This window comes from Gorilla gorilla, chromosome 18 (genome assembly GCF_029281585.2).
Source record: "Gorilla gorilla gorilla isolate KB3781 chromosome 18, NHGRI_mGorGor1-v2.1_pri, whole genome shotgun sequence".
Classification (NCBI taxonomy): domain Eukaryota; kingdom Metazoa; phylum Chordata; class Mammalia; order Primates; family Hominidae; genus Gorilla; species Gorilla gorilla.
The window spans coordinates 120610304-120628463 of NC_073242.2; the positions used below are offsets into that span (position 1 = coordinate 120610304).

Consider the following 18160-nt stretch of genomic DNA (forward strand, 5'->3'; position numbering starts at 1 on the left):
GCGCGCGCCCCCTGCTGGCCCCTGGCCCAGCGGACCCCTCCCCCGCTGACCCTTCCCTCGCGGGCCGCGCCCCGCCGCGGACACCAGCGGGACCTGGCTGCGACCTCCCGACCCCGGCCGGGCGTCCGGGGCTCCTGCGCACTCACTTGGCGGCCGCGGCCGCTTGCGTCCTCTTGTTCTCTTCCAGGTACTTGCGTGTGGGGCGCCGATTGTCTGCGGGCGCCCCTCGGGGCTGGCGAGGGGCACAGGAGGGGCCTGACTCGGGCTGGGTAATGACAGACTCACAGAGCGCCCTGGATGGTGTGAATTAACGCGGGGGGTGGGTGGGGGCGAGGGTGTGTATTTGGGAGGCTGGAAGGGGCGGGATGGGGGATGGGAGGTAAGGAGAGGGCGGCGGGCCCGGGCTGCAGAGAGCGCCAAGGCAGTTTCGATGAAACTGACCCGCATGTACCTATCGCCCAGATTCAGCGATTACCAGCTCATGGCCTGGGCCACTGCTTGTCTGTCCTCATTCACTTCCCTCCACTGCTGGGTCATTTTGAAGCAAATTATATACACATTAGATCATTGCATTTGTAAGTACTTCAGTATTTATCTCTCAAAGAAAGTCCATTTGCAGGAGCATTGACTCATGCCTGTAATCCCAGCCCTTTGGGAGGCTGAGGTGGGAGGACAGCTTGAGCTCAGGAGTCCAAGGCTGCAGTGAGCTATGATTGTATGTCTCAAAAAAAAAAAAAAAAAGAAAAGAAAAGAAAAAGTCTAGTCTTCATAAACACTCTTGTTAACCCAACATCCAGGCCTTCACTGAGTTGATGCAGTGGCCTGAGGCGGTTTACCTGGTGGATAGTGGGTGGCAGGAAGCATCAGACATCAGACAGAGGGCAGTCGGTTTGTTTGTATTAACATTTGCTCTGGGATTTTGCAGGAAACTCAGATGCCATTTATCTGGGTTTCTGAGCTGCACAGCTTGACACTGAATGCAAGTATCTTAAGCCACATATGTGAAGAAAAGGCTCTTTTCTAAAAATCTGAACTCGAATTCAGTATGAAAAGAACAGGTCGCAGTGGGCCCTGTCGGGATCCCAGGGAGCCGCAATTCAGGGCTCCCTGAATGATTCATCTCTGCAGCCCACACCGACAGACCAGGCTTGCTCTTAGCTTGTGAAAAATGAGTACCCTGTCTAGGCTATCCTGAGCTAACCCTCCTATTCTTGCCCTTTTTGCTGAAAGGAATTATTGTTAATACAGCTATTTAATTCAGCACGCTCATCCAGACTTCTGAAGCAAAAAGCCAATCAGCATGAAGCTGCTAGCATATTGGTTTTGTGAAGTAAGTGTTAAATTATAATAATTACCCCCACTGTGCTCTCCAGCGTCACTGTCTGACCACCCTGTCCCAGGGGGAGGAGGCCCCTCTCAGGCCAAGGGAGTCTGGCACAGTGATGCTGGCTCCTGGTTGCCCAGGCACAGTGACCAGCCAGACTTCACAGAGGCCTCGGGGCTTACCATAAATAAATCACGGCTTTGTGCAAGCTGAGCCAATGCAGTTCTTCCAACTGGCTGCTCCTCTCCAAGAACAATCGGGACTTGGGTGGGCAAACAGGAAGTCTCTCATCACAGTGGTTCTCAGATTCCCACCACTGTGTGGGTGCCTGAGGCCTGAGCAAACCCAGCTCATGTGGCAACTTCCTCCCCCAGCTGGACAGGAAGACCTAGGTCCACCAGGCCTTCTTTCATTTCTCACACTTTGCCCCCAGCACAACTTTCTACGAGCATGGATTCTGTACTCTTCATCCCCAGACACATGGGAGAACAAGGTCTGCTACAAGACCTTTTATTTTTTTTTTGAGATGGGGTCTCAGGTCTCATTCTGTTACCTAGGCTGGAGTGAAGTGGTGTGATCTTGGCTCACTGCAACCTCCACCTCCAGGGCTCAAACGATTCTCCCACCTCAACCTCCCAAGTAGATGACCACTTTTTAAGAAGATGTTAAAGATGAGAGCTTAGGGCTGGGCGTGGGGCTCACGTGCTCCCAGCGCTTTGGGAGGCCGAGGCAGGAGGATCACTTGAGGCCAGGAGTTTGAGACCACTCTGGGCAATAAAGCAAGATCCCGTCTCTTTTAAAAACTTTAAAAAAAAAGCTGGGTATGGTGTCTCACACCTGTAGTCCCGGCTTCTCAGGAGGCTGAGGTGGGAGGATTGCTTGAGCCCAGGAGGTCGAGGCTGCAGTGAGTTGTGATCACAGCCTAGGCGACAGAAGGAGACCCTGTCTCCAAAAAAAAAAAAAAAAGAAGCACCTGTTTATGACAAACTCAGCTTTCTGGGTGACATAGATGGTTGTATGTAGGTAACAGGGTGGTTTCGCGGATGGCAGATTCATTTTAGAAATTGTAAAATGGCAAGCAGTTTTCAGAACAAGAGATTAGTTAGAAAAGGAAAGTGGCAACTGTTTTCTGCAGGGCCTGTCGGGAAGCCTCTGGTTTCTTTTCATCCGTGAGGACTGGGGGAGGAGGCCTCTTCAGGAAGAGCAGTTTATTTTTGTGAAAGGAATACTTCCTGATTTCAAACATTTGGAACTAAACTGGAACATATTTTTCTTTCCGATTTCTGCGTTTTTGAGGTGTGTGTAAACCCACCAGCGCAGCAGCTGGGAGGGCCCTTCAAAGGTGGGCGGGTGGGGTGAGTGAGGCCCAGGGGATAGAGTCTTTGCCCAGATGTGAATCTCATTTGGGTAATGTTTCAGAGCCTTGGGTGGCTGATTGATCATTCATTCAATGGTCCTTCATCAGCACATCTTTACTGAGCACGTGCTGTGTGCTGTTCTAGGCGCTGAAGGATAGAAGTGAACGGTTCCCCCTCATGGAGCTTAGGTTCCAGCAATAAGCAAAACATGTCCTGCAGCGAAAGGCTTCTGGGCTGCAGGCGACATTTTCCCAACTTTCACAACCGGGTTCCTTCCGGACGCCCGTCTCTAGGGACGCACTCCCGCCTTTGGCAGGGCTGCTGCCCGGCGGAGTCTCGCGAGGATCTTGTGACTTATCGCGGCATCGCCCAGCGGTTGCCGGGAAACGGCGTGGCTTCCGGGGGCGGGCGCACTGCTCCCGGAGTCGCCGCTGGGCCTGTCCGCTGGCGTCATGGTGAGCAGGGGCGGGAGCGGGGCTGAGGTCCTCGGCAGGGGCCTGGAGACCTCGGGGCAGGGAGGCCTCGGTACACAGAGACCCTGGGAAGGGGAGGCCTGGAGCGCTGGGTTTCTGGAATTGAGAGCTCGGTGCTCTTGTGGGGGTCTCCGTGGGCAAACTCAGGATGCTCCTGGCCCCGGGGCCTGCCCGCACTCGGGACTGAGACCTGCGCTGTCCAGAACCCTGTGCTCACAGGGGTGGTCATAGAACGCCCAGGGCCCGGGGTCGGCGGCGCACGGTCCCCAGAAGAGTGAACATGCGTCAAGGGGACTCTCATCCTGGAATGGGAGACTCGGTCTGTTGGATCCCTGGGACCTAGGGTTTCAGCTCACGAGGCTTTGCAGAGCACCAAGGTCCCCATGGAACAGAGCCGGAGGCAGGAATTACCCTAAGACCTTTGGGGTCCCGGATGGAGAGCCTGGGGCACACCAGAGTGGCTAGAGATCCCTCTACACCAAAGAGGCCTGGACAGGTCCAGTGCCCTTGGAGTGCCCAGGGCACAACCGTGGGGTACAGGAACCACTGTTTACTTGGAAAGCCTGGCAGGAGTCAGGCCCAGACCGAGAAGAGGAAGGCGGAGCTCGTGGCCTCATCAGCTCCATCTCTGTCTTTCTCTTGTAAAGGGCTCTCCCTTTGTGGTACAGGAATTGTCAGTAACTCAATTTCTGGGCAGGTGTGGCAGGGTGGGTTTCAGCTGGTGGGGGGAGGAGGGCTCTGGGAGCCCCACCAAGTCCCTGCAGCTGGCTGTGAAGGTCCCAAATGCTAAGTAATGCTGAACCTTCCTCCACGGCCTTCAGGGCTTTGTGATGAGGTAGCCTTCTTGGAGGGAGGGATTAAAAAGAGAGCAGTACATTACGAATTAAATTTAAGTAGATGGGTTTTCTGACCCAGGAAGGGTCTTCTGAAAACCGACTGTGAAAGAAACTACCAAACTAGGCCAGGAGTCTGGGCGCGGTGGCTCACGCCTGTAATCCCATCACTTTGGGAGGCCGAGGCAGGCGGATCATGAGGTCAGGAGATCCAGACCATCCTGGCCAACATGGTGAAAATCCGTATCTATTAAAAATACAAAAATTAGCTGGGTGTGGTGGCGTGTGCCTGTAGTTCCAGCTACTCGGGAGGCTGAGGCAGGAGAATCACTTGGACCTGGGAGGCGGAGGTTGCAGCGAGCCGAGATCGCACCACCGCACTCCAGCCTGGCAACAAGTCTCTTAAAAAAAAAAAAAAAAAAAAAAAAAAAAAAAGCACGGTGTAGTGGCTGACGCCTGTAAACCCAGCACTTTAGGAGTCCAAGGTAGGTGGATCACTTGAGGTCAGGAGTTGGAGACCAGCCTGGCCAACATGGTGAAACCCTGTCTTTACTAAAAATACACACACACACACACACACACACACACAAAGCCGGGTGTGGTGGTGCGCACCTATAGTCCCAGCTACTTGGGAGGCTGAGGCAGGAGAACTGCTTGAACCTGGAAGGTAGAGGTTGTGTAGTGGGATTTTTAAGGAATCAGAGAGACCAATGGGGTTCAGGAGGATATTTATTAATTATTTAGGTGCACCGGCCCAGTCAGATTAAAATCCAAAGGACTGAGCCCTGAACAAAGAGTTTAAGTTACCTTTTAAGCTTTTCGTGGGGCAGAGGGAGATCTGTGCAGGGGGAAGCATGCTTCAGATGTGAGAAATAAAGGCAGTTGTTCAGTTGAAACATGCGTTACATCATTTCTTACTTTTTAAGGAAAAACATGTTTTGCGACTTGAGTTTATCTGCCTAGTGACCTTGCAGCTGCACAGCTACAGAATCAGGGTCTTCACAATGCCTGGGAAGGGAGGAGAGACAAGGCTCACTAGCCGCAGAAAAACAGGCAGTTAATTTTTAAAGGACTCCAGCTCTTTGTCTTTTTCAGGGGGAGTTGGGTTTTCTTGTATACAACTGAGTTTCTGCTTACACACTTTTTAATTTATTTTAATTCCTGTTCCAGTTGCAGTGAGCCAGGATTGCACCACTGCACTCCAGCCTGGGTGACAGAGCAAGACTCCATCTCAAAAAAAACAAAAACAAAAAACAAAAAAATGCAACAGCAAATACAACAGCAGACACTAAACACAACCAAACTACTTCTGTTTCTATTAGGTTGTGGGAATATGGGCCTTGGTCTGTTGGATCCTTGGACCAAGGAATATGGGTGATATTTCTGTTTTCTTCTCATCAGTGTTTTCTAAAATTTCCACATAATATTTTCTCTCTCTTTTTTTTTTGAGGTAGAGTCTTACCCTGTCACCCAGGCTGGAGTGCAGTGGCATGATCTTGGCTCACTGCAACCTCCGCCACCTGGGTTCAAGCGATTCTCATGCCTCGGCCTCCCGAGTACCTGGGACTACAGGTGCCCGCCACCACGCCTGGCTAATTTTTTTGTATTTTTAGTAGAGACAGGGTTTCACCATGTTGGCCAGGCTGGTCTTGAACTGCTGACCTCAAGTGATCCACCCGCCTCAGCCTCCCAAAGCGCTGGGATTACAGGTGTGAGCCACTGTGCCTGGCTCCACCTAATGTTTTCATTCAGGACTAAATGAAACATAAATGAAGATAAATGGGCCAGTCGCGGTGGCTCACGCCTGTCATCCCAGCACTTTGGGAGGTTGAGGCGGGCGCATTACATGAGGTGAAGAGTTCAAGACCAGCCGGCCGGGCACGGTGGCTTATGCCTGTAATCCCGGCTCTTTGGGAGGCTGAGGCGGGCAGATCACGGGTCAGGAGTTCGAGTCCAGCCTGGCCAACATAGTGAAACCCCGTCTCTACTAAAAATACAAAAAATTAGCCGGATGTGGTGGTGGGCACCTGTAATCCCAGCTACTCAGGAGGCTGAGGCAGGAGAATGGCTTGAACCCGGGAGGCGGAGGTTGCAGTGAGCTGAGATCGCACCATTGCACTCCAGCCTGGGCAACAGAGCAAGACTCTGTCTCAAAAAAAAAAAAAAAAAAAAAAAAGAGAGTTCAAGACCAGCCTGGCCAACATGGTGAAACCTCGTCTCTACTAAAATACAAAAAAAAATAAGCCAGGCGTGGTGGTGGGCACCTGTAGTCCCAGCTCCTCGTGGAGGCTGAGGCAGGAGAATTGTTTGAACCCAAGAGGTGGAGGTTGCAGTGAGCCAAGGCAGCCTGGACGACGAGGGAGACTCCATCTCAAAAAAAAAAAAAAAAAAAAGGATAAATGGATTTAGGTTTTAATGTTTTTAAAAAATAAATAAAATTTCCACATGAAATTTGTAATTTTAAAAACGTTACGTAGCTGGGCACAGCAGCAATGAACTCCTGTGGTCCCAGCTCCTTGGGAGGCCGAGGTGGGAGTATCAGTTGAGCCCAGGAATTGGAGTCTGCAGTGAGCTATGTGATCACACTACTGCACTCCAGCTTGGGCGACAGAGCAAGACTTTGTCTTTAAAAAAGGTTACCGAGACATGTAGACACAGAAAAGCATGGGCTGAAGACTGTTGGGAGTAGCAAAGTCAGCAGGATAGGATGTGGAAATTTGTCATCTGCTTGAACGCCCTGTAAATGGGTGGCCAGACAGAACTGCTCCCGGTGTCATGCGTGGTTTCAGCAACTTCCACAAGGAGGTGGGGTTAGAAGGTTCTCTCCCAACCTTGTCAAAGTTGCTAAAACCATGCACGACGCCATGTGCAGTTCCGTCTGGCAGCCCATTTACAGGGCTCTCTTGGTGGGTGCTGTCTGCCCAAGCTTTCTTGACCAGGCTTCTCTGAAGGAAGTTTCTCTTTGGAAGAAAGGAAACTTGTGGTTGTCACAACCGATCGTGGTTATGGAGGCATTTCTCCCTACGCTTACTGAATGGTGCCTTGCAGGTCTTTTCCATGGTGGTCACCAATGTTGCCGCCAGCATAGTAACATTTGGCAGTGTGGTATTGAGGGTCTTTCCTCTGTTTTGCATCCACAGCAGAGGTCTTTAGTTTTACCAAGGAGTGAGTGGGTTTGGAATGGGTTCCCCCTCTCTTAGTTTTTGGAGATGGGGTCTCGTTCTACTGCCCAGGCTGGAGTGCAGTGGTGCACCATAGCTCACTGCAGCCTTAAACTTCTAGGCTCAAGTGATCCTCCTGCCTTGGCCTCCCAAAGTGCTGGGATGACACGTGTGAGCCACTGCGCCTGGTCACCGTATACCAAGGAATGAGTGGGTTTGGAATGGGTTCCCTCTCTTTTCTTTTTTTAAGTTACAATTTGCTTTTTGAGATGGAGTCTCACTTTGTTGCCCAGGCTGGAGTGCAATGGTGGGATCTTGGCTCACTGCAGCCTCTGCCTCCCGGGTTCAAGCGATTCTTCTGCCTCAGCCTCCCGAGTAACTGGGACTATAGGCACACACCAGCACGCCTGGCTAGGTTTCCTGTCTTTTTTTTTTTTTTTTTGAGATGGAATCTCACTCTGTCGTCCTGGCTGGAGTGCAGTGGTGTGATCTCGGCTCACTGCAAACTCCGCGTCCCAGGTTCAAGCCATTCTCCTGCCTCAGCCTCCCGAGTAGCTGGGACTACAGGCGCCCGCCACCACGCCCGGCTAATTTTTTTTTTGTATTTTTAGTAGAGACGGGGTTTCACTGTGTTAGCCAGGATGGTCTCGATCTCCTGACCTCGTGATCCGCCCACCTCGGCCTCCCAAAGTGCTGGGATCACAGGCGTGAGCCGCCGCGCCCGGCTCCTCTCTTTTCTAGAAGGAATGTTCTCCTTCTCAAAAGGAAGGTTTCTCCTTTGTGCTTCTCCAAATGCAACAACAGGATGTGTGTGTGGTTAAGGGTGGGAACACTCAGGGCAACGATGTGCTCCAGGTGAGCAGAAGGGAGAGAGGTTCCAGAACCTTCTCTGTCAAATGTCCCTGGGAGCAAATCAGAGCCAGCCAAGAAGGGGAAGCTGTTAGAGTCTCTCTTACCCCATTATTTCCACCAAAGGCACCCAAAAAGAAAGGGAAGAAAGGCAAAGCCAAAGGCACCCCGATTGTCGATGGGCTCGCTCCAGAGGACATGAGCAAGGAGCAGGTGAGCAGAGCGGGCTGTGGCCCAGTCCCCGGGTGGGCGTGGGCGGGCACCACGCAGGGTGCCTGCGCCGTGTGTCCATCTTGCCATGTGGATCCACCCTTCTGTCCAAGCCAGAACACGCCCCCCGCGTGGCCCATAATTCCCATCAGCGGCAAAGCTTTCGGCTGCACCATGTCTTTTCAGAAAGGTAGTGCAGCCTGTGAAAGAGCTTTGTAACAGGGTGGTAGGGATGTGGAAGGACATGTTTTTCTGATCTAAAAGTGTTTTTAATTTCGTGTATTCTCTTTCAATCTTACCCTTTTTTTGCACCTGATGTGTATAGACTTATCGTAGAACACGTATGTAGCATTCTCCTTTATTTTATTTACCATTAAACATTATGTCAAAAAGGAAGTTTTTAAAAGAAGGATGATTTACTTCAAATCACATCTGAATCTGATTAATCATTCATTGTTTTGTTTTGTTTTTTTTTTGAGACGGAGTCTCACTCTGTCGCCCAGTCTGGAGTGCAGTGGCGCGATCTCGGCTCACTGCAAGCTCCGCCTCCCGGGTTCACACCATTCTCCTGCCTCAGCCTCCCTAGTAGCTGGGACTACAGGCACCTGCCACTACGCCCGGCTAATTTTTTTTTTTGTATTTTTAGTAGAGACGGGGTTTCACCGTGTTAGCCAGGATGGTCTCGATCTCCTGACCTCGTGATCCGCTCGCCTCGGCCTCCCGAAGTGCTGGGATTACAGGCATGAGCCACCACGCGTGGCCAATCATTCATTGTTTTTGATAAAAGTCCCAACAAGGAGTAACAGCATCAGGGCTGCCTTTTTCTTGTTGCTTATTTTGGGGAGGAGGTGATGTTTTTATAGTTTCTTTGTAGGAGTTAGTTTAAGTCTCTTCTTCATTTGGATGTAGTTAAGGGCTACAGAACATAATTACATAATTACAGTTTTACCTAAAAGGGTCCTGGAGACGGCAGTGTGTGGCAAGCACGGTGCACCCTCTGGCCTCTGCCCTCATGGACGACTGCCTGTGAGCACCTGACATGGGACATGAGGGCTGTGTCAACTCTGTGTTATTGTTAATAAATCTTACCTTCTTTTGATAGTTGTAAGATAAAAAATCAATACGAAGGAGACTGAAAGAGTCACATGACCTGAAGGTGGAGCTAGGCAGAGGTCCTTGAACAATGGTAAAGAGTGGCTTTATTTTACATGCAGGCAAACCACTGGCAGTTTAAGCCAGTGGCTAAGCAGAGAGGTGATGGGGTCAGGTTTGTGTTCTGGAAAGATGTCTGGAGCTGCTGGGTGGAGAATGGATTGAACACTGCGTTGTCCCCGCATGTGAGCTGCTGCCCGTCTCCCTGTGCGCTTCCCATTCCTGTGGAGACAGGCCTTGTGGGGCAGTGGCCATGGAGCCTGCGGGGCAGGCTACGGGGCAGCCTGCGGGGCAGGCTACGGGGCAGGCCCTTGCACTGCACATCGCACGTTGAGCCACAGACTCAGAAGGCTTCTTCAGGGTCCAGGCAGGTGGGGAGGGACGGGGGTGACCTGGAGACTCCTGCCCCGCAGCAGAGGACAGTTTCATCCGTTCACTGGGGAGTGCCCTGTGGGCCTAGGAGTTCAGTGCTGTTTTTTCTGATTTTCCAAGAGAAGCTGGAAATCTGGATATTTATAAGAAATCTGAATATTGAGTGATGGCAAAATCTCAACACCATGTCAGCCAAACAGACCAGTCAGGAGCCCTGGTTCAGGCTCTGCCCAGGAGCCACTAAAGGTCTGTGACGTGAAGACATTTGTCGTTGTGCCGAGGCACTGGTTGGATTCGGGGGTGCGTGTCTCCCTCATGTCCGCCCGGCATCCTCGGCTCAGAACCCCTCCTGCTGCTGCTCCTTGATGGCTCGTTGTCTTGTCTTCTTTTGAGGTGAGAAATGTGTTTTCCCTGTGGGGAATGTGGTGTTGAGAAAGAAAAAGGCTCACAGTAAGTGGCCTGGGGCTGTGCCCGAAAAGTAACTGATTCTGACGGAATCTCGCTGTGTGGCCCAGGCTGGAGTGCGGTGGCGCGACCTCGGCTCACTGCAAGCTCCGCCTCCTGGGTTCACACCATCCTGCTGCTTCGGGCTGCCCAGTAGCTGGGACTGCAGGTGCCCGCCACCACGCCTGGCTAATTTTTTTGTATTTTTAGTAGAGACGAGGTTTCACCGTGTTAGCCAGGATGGCCTCGATCTCCTGACCTCATGATCTGCCTGTCTCTGCCTCCCAAAGTGCTGGGATTACAGGTGTGAGCCACCGCGCCTGGCAGTAACTGATTCTTAAGGGAAATGAGCTCCCGAGAAAGCTGGAAGCCTGTCCTACATTTTTTTTTAACCTATTTGCAGATTCGCAATTGAACCCTCTTGAGGTTTTGGAGTCTACTGGTTTTGTATATTTTTTGCTTAACATTATATCTTTAAAGGTGAATTTTTTTTCATTTAGCATTATGATATGAATTTGTTTAAATGCTGCTACATCATTTGCATATTTTTTTTGGGTTAATGTGATATTTCCCCTAGTTGATATACTCTAATTTTTCAACCATTTCCATATTTATTTATTTATTGTTTAGAGACAGGGTCCTGCTCTGTCACCCAGGTGGAGTGCAGCGGTGTGATCACGGCTCACTGCAGCCTTGACTTCCCAGGTCCAAACGATCCTCCTACCTCAGTCTTCTGAGTAGCTGGGACTATAGGCATGTGCCACCACTCCTGGCTAATTTTTTTTTTTTTTGTAGAGACAGGGTTTTGCCATGTTGCCTAGGCTGGTCAACTCTGGGGCTCAAAAGATCCTCCCAAAGTGGTGGGAGCCACCATGCCTGGCTGTTTGTGTATTTTTTGAGACAGAATCTCACTCTGTCACCCAGGCTGGAGTGTAGTGGCATGATCATAACTAACCGCAGCCTCAACCCCCTGAGCTTGAGTGACCCTCCCACCTCAGCTCTCCCAGTAGCTGAGACTATAGGAGCGTGCCATCATGCCTGGTTAATGAAAAAAAGTTTTTGCAGAGATGGGGTCTTGCTGTGTTGCCCAAGCTGGTCTTCAGCTCCTGGGCACGAGGAATCCTTCCACCTCAGCCTCCCAGAGTGCTGGGGTTGCAGGTGAGAGCCACCGCGCCTCGCTTATTTTCCTGTTTAAACTGGTCTTAGATTATTTCCTTTTTGATATTTTTGCTGTTGTAATAATGGTGTGGGTAATATCTTTGAGCAAGATGCTCTTATATTTCTTTTGAGAAATTTTTTAGGCATCAGTTCTCAGGAATGGACGAAAGGATCTAGTTATTTTATGATTATTGGCCAAATTGAAGAGAATTCTGCCACCTGCTAAATGCATTCTGTCTCCGGAGCTTCCTAGCCTTATATTTTAACTTTTTACATTCAGCTGTTTATTTTTAGGTGAAGTTGAGTCCTCCCTCTTTCTTCCTTGCCTTTCTCCGGCCACACGCCCCGTTGCCGTGCATGGGCCCCTGCTCAGTGCCTCACCTGACCCACTGCACCTGGCCAGGTGGAGGAGCATGTCAGCCGCATCCGGGAGGAGCTGGACCGCGAGCGGGAGGAACGAAACTACTTCCAGCTGGAGCGGGACAAGATCCACACCTTCTGGGAGATCACACGGAGGCAGCTGGAGGAGAAGAAGGCTGAGCTGCGGAACAAAGACCGGGAGATGGAAGAAGCCGAGGAGAGGCACCAGGTGGAGATCAAGGTGAGTGGGGCTAGCCTGCACGTGCTCACCTGGTCACCACACAGCCCCGGAGGAGCTGGATCCAGTGAGGGTGCGGGTGGGACATTTTCTGTTCTTGGCTTTGGGAGTCACAGCCTTAAAGGTGTTTTTTATAAAAGCCTGAGGGAGAGACCCTGCAGGTTCTGAGGGTTTAAAATGCTGCCTCCACAACATGGAAGGAATATGGGCTCTGGGGGCAGACTGGCCTGTTTGCAACTCAGCTCTGCCACTTAATACCCCATGAGCTGGGGATGCACCTCACCTCCCAGCCTTGGTGTCCTGCTCTGTGCCTCAAGTGTACAGGTTTGCATAGGTGAACAGGCATGTGTAGCTGTGTAAAGGTGAGGCATGCAAGTGAGCAGGTGGATGCAAGTGAGCATGTGTGTGCAGGTGAGGAGGCATGGCCAGCTGGGGAGGTATGTGCAGGTGAGGTGTGGGGAGGTGAGCACGTGGGGCAGGTATGTGCAGGTGGGGAGGTGTGTGCAGGTGAGCAGGTAGGTGCAAGTGACCAGGTGTCTACAGGTATGTACAGGTGAGGAGGTGTAGTACAGGTGTAGTGCAGGTGACCAGGTGTGTACGGGAATTTACAGGTGAGGAGGTGTACAGGTTACCAGGTGTATATAGGTATGGACAGGTGAGAAGGTGTGGTACAGGTGTGGTGCAGGTGAGCAGGGGGGTACAGGTATGTACAGGTGAGGTGTGTTACTGGTATGGTGCAGGTGATCAGGTGTATACAGGAATGTACAAGTGAGGAGGTGTGGTACAGGTGACCAGGTGTGTACAGGTATGGACAGGTGAGGAGGTGTGGTACAGGTGTGGTGCAGGTGACCAGGTATGTACAGGTACAGACAGGTGAGGAGATGTGGTACAGGTGTGGTGTAGGTGAGCAGGAGTGTACAGATATGTACAGGTGAGGAGGTATGGTACAGGTGTGGTGCAGGTGACCAGGTATGTACAGGAATGTGCAGGTGAGGAGGTGTGGTATAGGTGTGGTGCAGGTGACCAGGTATGAACAGGTACAGACAGGTGAGGAGATGTGGTACAGGTGTGGTGCAGGTGAGCAGGAGTGTATACGTATGTACAGGTGAGGAGGTGTGTACAGGAATATGCAGGTGAGGAGGTGTGGTACAGGTGACCAGGTGTGTACAGGTATGTACAAGTGAGGAGGTGTGGTACAGGTGTGGTGCAGGTGAGCAGGTGCATACAGGTACGGACAGGTGAGAAGGTGTGGTACAGGTGACCAGGTGTGTACAGGTACAGACAGGTGAGGAGGTGTGGTGCAGGTGACCAGGTGTGTACAGGTCTGTACAGGTGAGGAGGTGTGGTACAGGTGTGGTGCAGGTGAGCAGGTGTGTACAGGTACGGACAGGTGAGAAGGTGTACAGGTGACCAGGTGTGTACCAGTATGGACAGGTGAGGAGGTGTGGTACAGGTGTGGTGTGGGTGACCAGGTGTGTACAGGTATGGACAGGTGAGGAGGTGTGGTACAGGTGACCAGGTGTGTACACGTACGGACAGGTGAGGAGGTGTGGTATAGGTGTAGTATGGGTGACCAGGTGTGTACAGGTATGGACAGGTGAGGAGGTGTGGTACAGGTGACCAGGTGTGTACAGGTACAGACAGGTGAGGAGGCATGGTACAGGTGTGCTATGGGTGACCAGGTGTGTACAGGTACGGAAAGGTGAGGAGGTGTGGTGCAGGTGTGGTACAGGTGTGGTGCAGGTGAGCAGATGGTACTCCCATTGCCCTGCAGGTGTACAAGCAGAAAGTGAAGCACCTGCTATATGAGCACCAGAACAACCTGACAGAGATGAAGGCTGAGGGCACCGTAGTCATGAAGCTGGCACAGAAAGAGCACCGCACACAGGAGGGTGTGCTGCGCAAGGACATGCGGGCACTGAAGGTGGAGCTCAAGGAGCAGGAGCTGGCCAATGAGGTGGTGGTGAAGAACCTGCGGCTGGTAGGTGTGGCGGGGGCACCTGGAGGCTGACAGGTTGTTGGGACGGCAAGCCTAGTGCTGCATGAACTCCTGTTTATTGAACAGCAACTGGGAATTCATATTTTTGCATAAGACTTTCTGCATTTTTGCAATTTGTTGAAAAAAATTTTTTTAAAGCATGCATCCAAACAAACCCCATTTTGGGACCAAGTACACAATTCTGTCTCAGACCTGAGCAAAAAATTGACGTCACCGAAGAAAAAAATCCAGCTTAGGATCTTTCATGTGCTGCTGACACCTGACACCCAGAGACTTTTCCTAGGGAATAGCATCATATGCATTTAGTAGAATGCAAACCAACCATTAAAATATCCAGTGTGTTGACTCCTGGGCACTGTGACAGTTTGTCACACAAGCTGGTCTGATTTTTACTTTTGAGGCTGGGGGTTTCCAGGGCACCATTAAAATTCATCTGTGCACCTGGTTCAGTGGCTCACACCCAAAATCCCAGCACTTGGGAGGGTCAGGTGGGAGAAGTGGTTGAGGCCAATAGTTTGAGACTAGCTTGGGTGAAATAGTTGAACCCCATGTCTAAAAAATTTAAAAAAAAAATTAGCTGGTGTAGTGGCACATGCCGATAGTTTCAGCTACTTGGGAGGCTGAGGCGGGAGGATCCCTTGAGCTCAGGAATTCAAGGCTGTGGTGAGCTAGGATTGTGCCACTGCATTCCAGCCTAGGTGACAGAGTGAGACAAAACAAAAAGGAAAGAGATCATGTGCTGAGTGTCCGTTAGCTGCTAGGTCCTGATCTGATCTCTGACAAAACGCCTGCCCGACTGGGGCTGTTGGTCTAGAAAGGAGAGACAACAGGTGAGTTGGAAGACAAAATAAACGTGCCAGATACAACAGAGCATCTGGTGGGGAAGAGTGCCATAGAAGGATCGAAGTGGGGAGAGGTGGGGTGCGGTTTTGTACAAGCAGTTGACCAGCTGGGAGACGGGATGGGTCAGTGGGAAAGCTCAGAGTGACCAGGAGGAGACTGTGGGAGAGGGTCAGAGCTCGTCCACCTCGAAAGCCATGGTGGGGACTGGAGACGGGTCAGAGCTCGTCCGCCTCGAAAGCCGTGGTGAGGACTGGAGACGGGTCAGAGCTCGTCCACCTCGAAAGCCGTGGTGAGGACTGGGACTTTGACCCTGGTGGTCTGTTGCCCTCTGAGAACTTGGGCAGAGGAGAGATGTGTCTGACTAAGGTTCTTCCTGGCTGCTGGGTTGAGGAGACTTTCTGAACACATTTGCCTCACGCCTGGAAGCAGTCCAGCCTCCACTGAATCTGGAAGAAACTTGGTGACGTTGCTGACTTCGCAGCAAAGCCTGAGAGTGCCGAAGTCTTGAACCCTCCAAAATTAGCTGCTCTTAACCCAGGTCCTGGATATGGTATTGTTGCATAATCAGAGTTTCCTGTTGGGTAAAAATATGGCTTTAGGCCGGGCGCGGTGGCTCACACCTGTAATCCCAGCACTTTGGGAGGCCGAGGAGGGTGGATCACGAGGTCAGGAGTTTGAGACCAGCCTGACCAACGTGGTGAAACCCCGTCTCTACTAAAAATACAAAAATTAGCCGGGCGTGGTGGCGGGCACCTATAATCCCAGCTACTCGGGACGCTGAGGCAGAAGAATCACTTGAACCTGGGAGACGGAGGTTGCGGTGAGCCGAGATTGTGCCACTGCACTCCAGCCTGGGCAACAGTGTGAGAGTCTGTCTCAAAAAAAAGAAAAATTACTGCTTTAAAAATAATTTGTTTTTTATGCAAATTTTAAATATGTAATGTTTATTTAAATATATAATAATTGTTCATTAAAATATATATTTATTTATTTTTAGAGATGAGGTCTCACTCTGTCTCCCAGGCTGCAGTGCAATGGTACAATCATAGCTCACTGCAGCCTCGAACTTCTAGTCTCAAGCGATCCTTCTGCCTTAGCCTCCCAAGTAGCTGGAACTATAGATATGAGCCACCACACCCACCTAATCTTTTTTTTTTTTTTTTTTTTTTTTGAGATGGAGTTTTGCTCTTGTTGCCCAGGCTGGAGTGCAGTGGCACAATCTCAGTTCACCACAACCTCCGCCTCCCGGGTTCAAGCGATTCTCCTGCCTCAGCCTCTCGACTAGCTGGGATTACAGGCATGTGCCACCATGCCCGGCTAATTTTGTATTTTTAGTAGAGACGGGGTTTCTCCATGTTGGTCAGGCTGGTCTTAAACTCCCGACCTCAGGTGGTCTGTCCACCTCGGCCTCCCAAAGTGCTGGGATTACAGGCGTGAGCCACTGTGCCCGGCAATCTTTAAATTTTCTGTAGAAGATCTTGCTATGTTGCTTAGGCTGCCCGTGAACTCTTGACCTCAAGTGATCCTCCTGCCTTGGCCTCCAGCGTGCTGGGATGACAGGAATGAATCCTTTTAATATGCTGCTTCAGGCAGCAGTGCAGCAGGTTGGAAGCTACACACGGCACCTGGAAAGATCCCACAGCTCTGTGTGGATGTGGCTGCTGCTCTTCAGGCTGTGGGATGGTTTGGCGATGGAACCAAGCGGGTTCAGTGCTCACGACGTCTGTTCATGTTCTCTCTCAAGCTTAGAGGTGACTTTAGTTGAGGGAGGTGAGTTAGGGAATATGGAGGTGACCAAAACCATGAGGAACAGGGTCAGCCTGAAGGGAGCGGGCTTCCCTCTGTGTCCGGCTGTGTAGTAATGGCCTCTTCTCCCTGTGCAGAAACACACCGAGGAGATCACCAGGATGCGGAATGATTTTGAGAGGCAAGTTCGAGGTCAGTTTCCCGTGTGCTCATTGTGTAGGTGCCAGAGACACCCCCCCGCCCCATCAGAGAGGAATTTACCTCCAGAGCTTGTTAACTCAGGGAGCAAAAACTGGATTAAAACAGCCCAGGCATGCAAGAGAAAGAATGTGGAAGTTTCCAAGGCCAGTGGACCCACTCAGAATCCCAGAACAACCTATTTCCATGTGAGTTTGGGAGGCTGTGATTACCACACACATTCCCACTCCTAGCTAAAATCAGTAGTTATCAGCAGGTGGTAGCTATTCAGTGCCGTGGGCAGCATTCTTAAAATAGTCTTCTCCATGGCTCCTGGTCTGAGAAGGCTCCAATTTCAGAAGTCTGTGTGTTTTACTAATAAAGGCTGATAGTCTGTGGCTGGGTGGCCACACAGGCCTCGGTTACTGCTCACTGGGGTCAGCTGACATTCGGCTGTTGGCACCCCCAGTGCAGGGAGCGATTAGCAATGCCTGTCACTGGCAAAGGCAGGCCGACAGTGGTGTGTGTGCTGAGTGTGAGCATCAGCAGATAAACTCAGTCTAAACCCCTTTGTTCTTCTCTTGCAGAGCTTTTGCCTGCAAGGCTGTTCTGACCACAGTGGGCGTTTTGGGCCCGTTTACAGCCTCCATGTCCTGTAGCCGCAGGGGCACCACGTCTTCCTCTGCTAAGCTGCTGTTTGCTGCTGCCTTTCAGAAATTGAGGCCAAGTATGATAAGAAGATGAAGATGCTGAGGGACGAGCTCGACTTGCGGAGAAAGACTGAGCTCCACGAAGTGGAGGAGAGGAAGAACGGCCAGATCCACACGCTGATGCAGCGCCACGAGGAGGCCTTCACCGACATTAAGAACTACTACAAGGACATCACCCTCAACAACCTGGCCCTCATCAACTCCCTCAAGGTGCTGTGCGTGGGCTGGGCTGGGGAGACACACTCTGCCTGTTCTAGAATGTGGGCTGCAGAGTCCTGGGGATCCACACCCCAGCTCTCCACCCCAACACACCCAACACTTTTTATAAGATTATTTGACAATGCCCCTCTCATATCCTTAATTGAAATTCCTAAATAACATAACCTATCTCTACCTATTGTTAAAAGCAGTCGGGATATTGCCCTCACCATAGTGCAGAGGGGGAAGTAATAAAGTGTGTTCTGGTTTGTAAAAGCTCAGATGGAACCGCAGTGAGGGCCATGATGTGGCTGGAGTGGATAGGTGTCATAGTCACTGCCTGCGACAGGTGGATAGGTGTCTTCGTCACTGCATGCTGGCAGTGACAGGATTTTCTACAGTAGATAACGGCCCTTGGTGGAATCTTGGACAAAATGTAGTCCTTCAGTCTTCATGGAAGCTGCATTCCCAGAAAACTCAGAATAAGTTGAAGCTGCAGAAATACTGTTTATACATAAAAGAGGTCTAGGTGCCAGCATGCCTGAGGCTGGCAGC

The 18160-nt window shown here is 51.2% G+C and overlaps 1 protein-coding gene across 10 annotated transcripts in view; it reads left to right on the forward strand.

Annotated features, from left to right (window-relative positions):
- The first annotated feature begins 50 nt into the window (after nucleotides 1-50).
- Nucleotides 51-18160, forward strand: part of GAS8 (growth arrest specific 8) — a 29331-nt gene continuing 11221 nt past the window's right edge. The window contains exons 1-6 of one of the 10 annotated variants that reach the window (XM_063700421.1): nucleotides 51-187; nucleotides 8125-8211; nucleotides 11738-11935; nucleotides 13707-13913; nucleotides 16658-16712; nucleotides 17412-17617. In XM_063700421.1, coding sequence (XP_063556491.1) covers nucleotides 8197-8211; nucleotides 11738-11935; nucleotides 13707-13913; nucleotides 16658-16712; nucleotides 17412-17617 — 681 coding nt within the window. In that variant the 5' untranslated portion in view covers nucleotides 51-187; nucleotides 8125-8196. Of the gene's footprint in view, nucleotides 188-360; nucleotides 3138-7799; nucleotides 10126-11614; nucleotides 11936-13706; nucleotides 13914-16657; nucleotides 16713-17411; nucleotides 17618-18160 lie in introns of those variants that run through there. The other 9 variants (XM_063700420.1, XM_063700423.1, XM_063700422.1 and 6 more) reach the window with 9 other exon arrangements.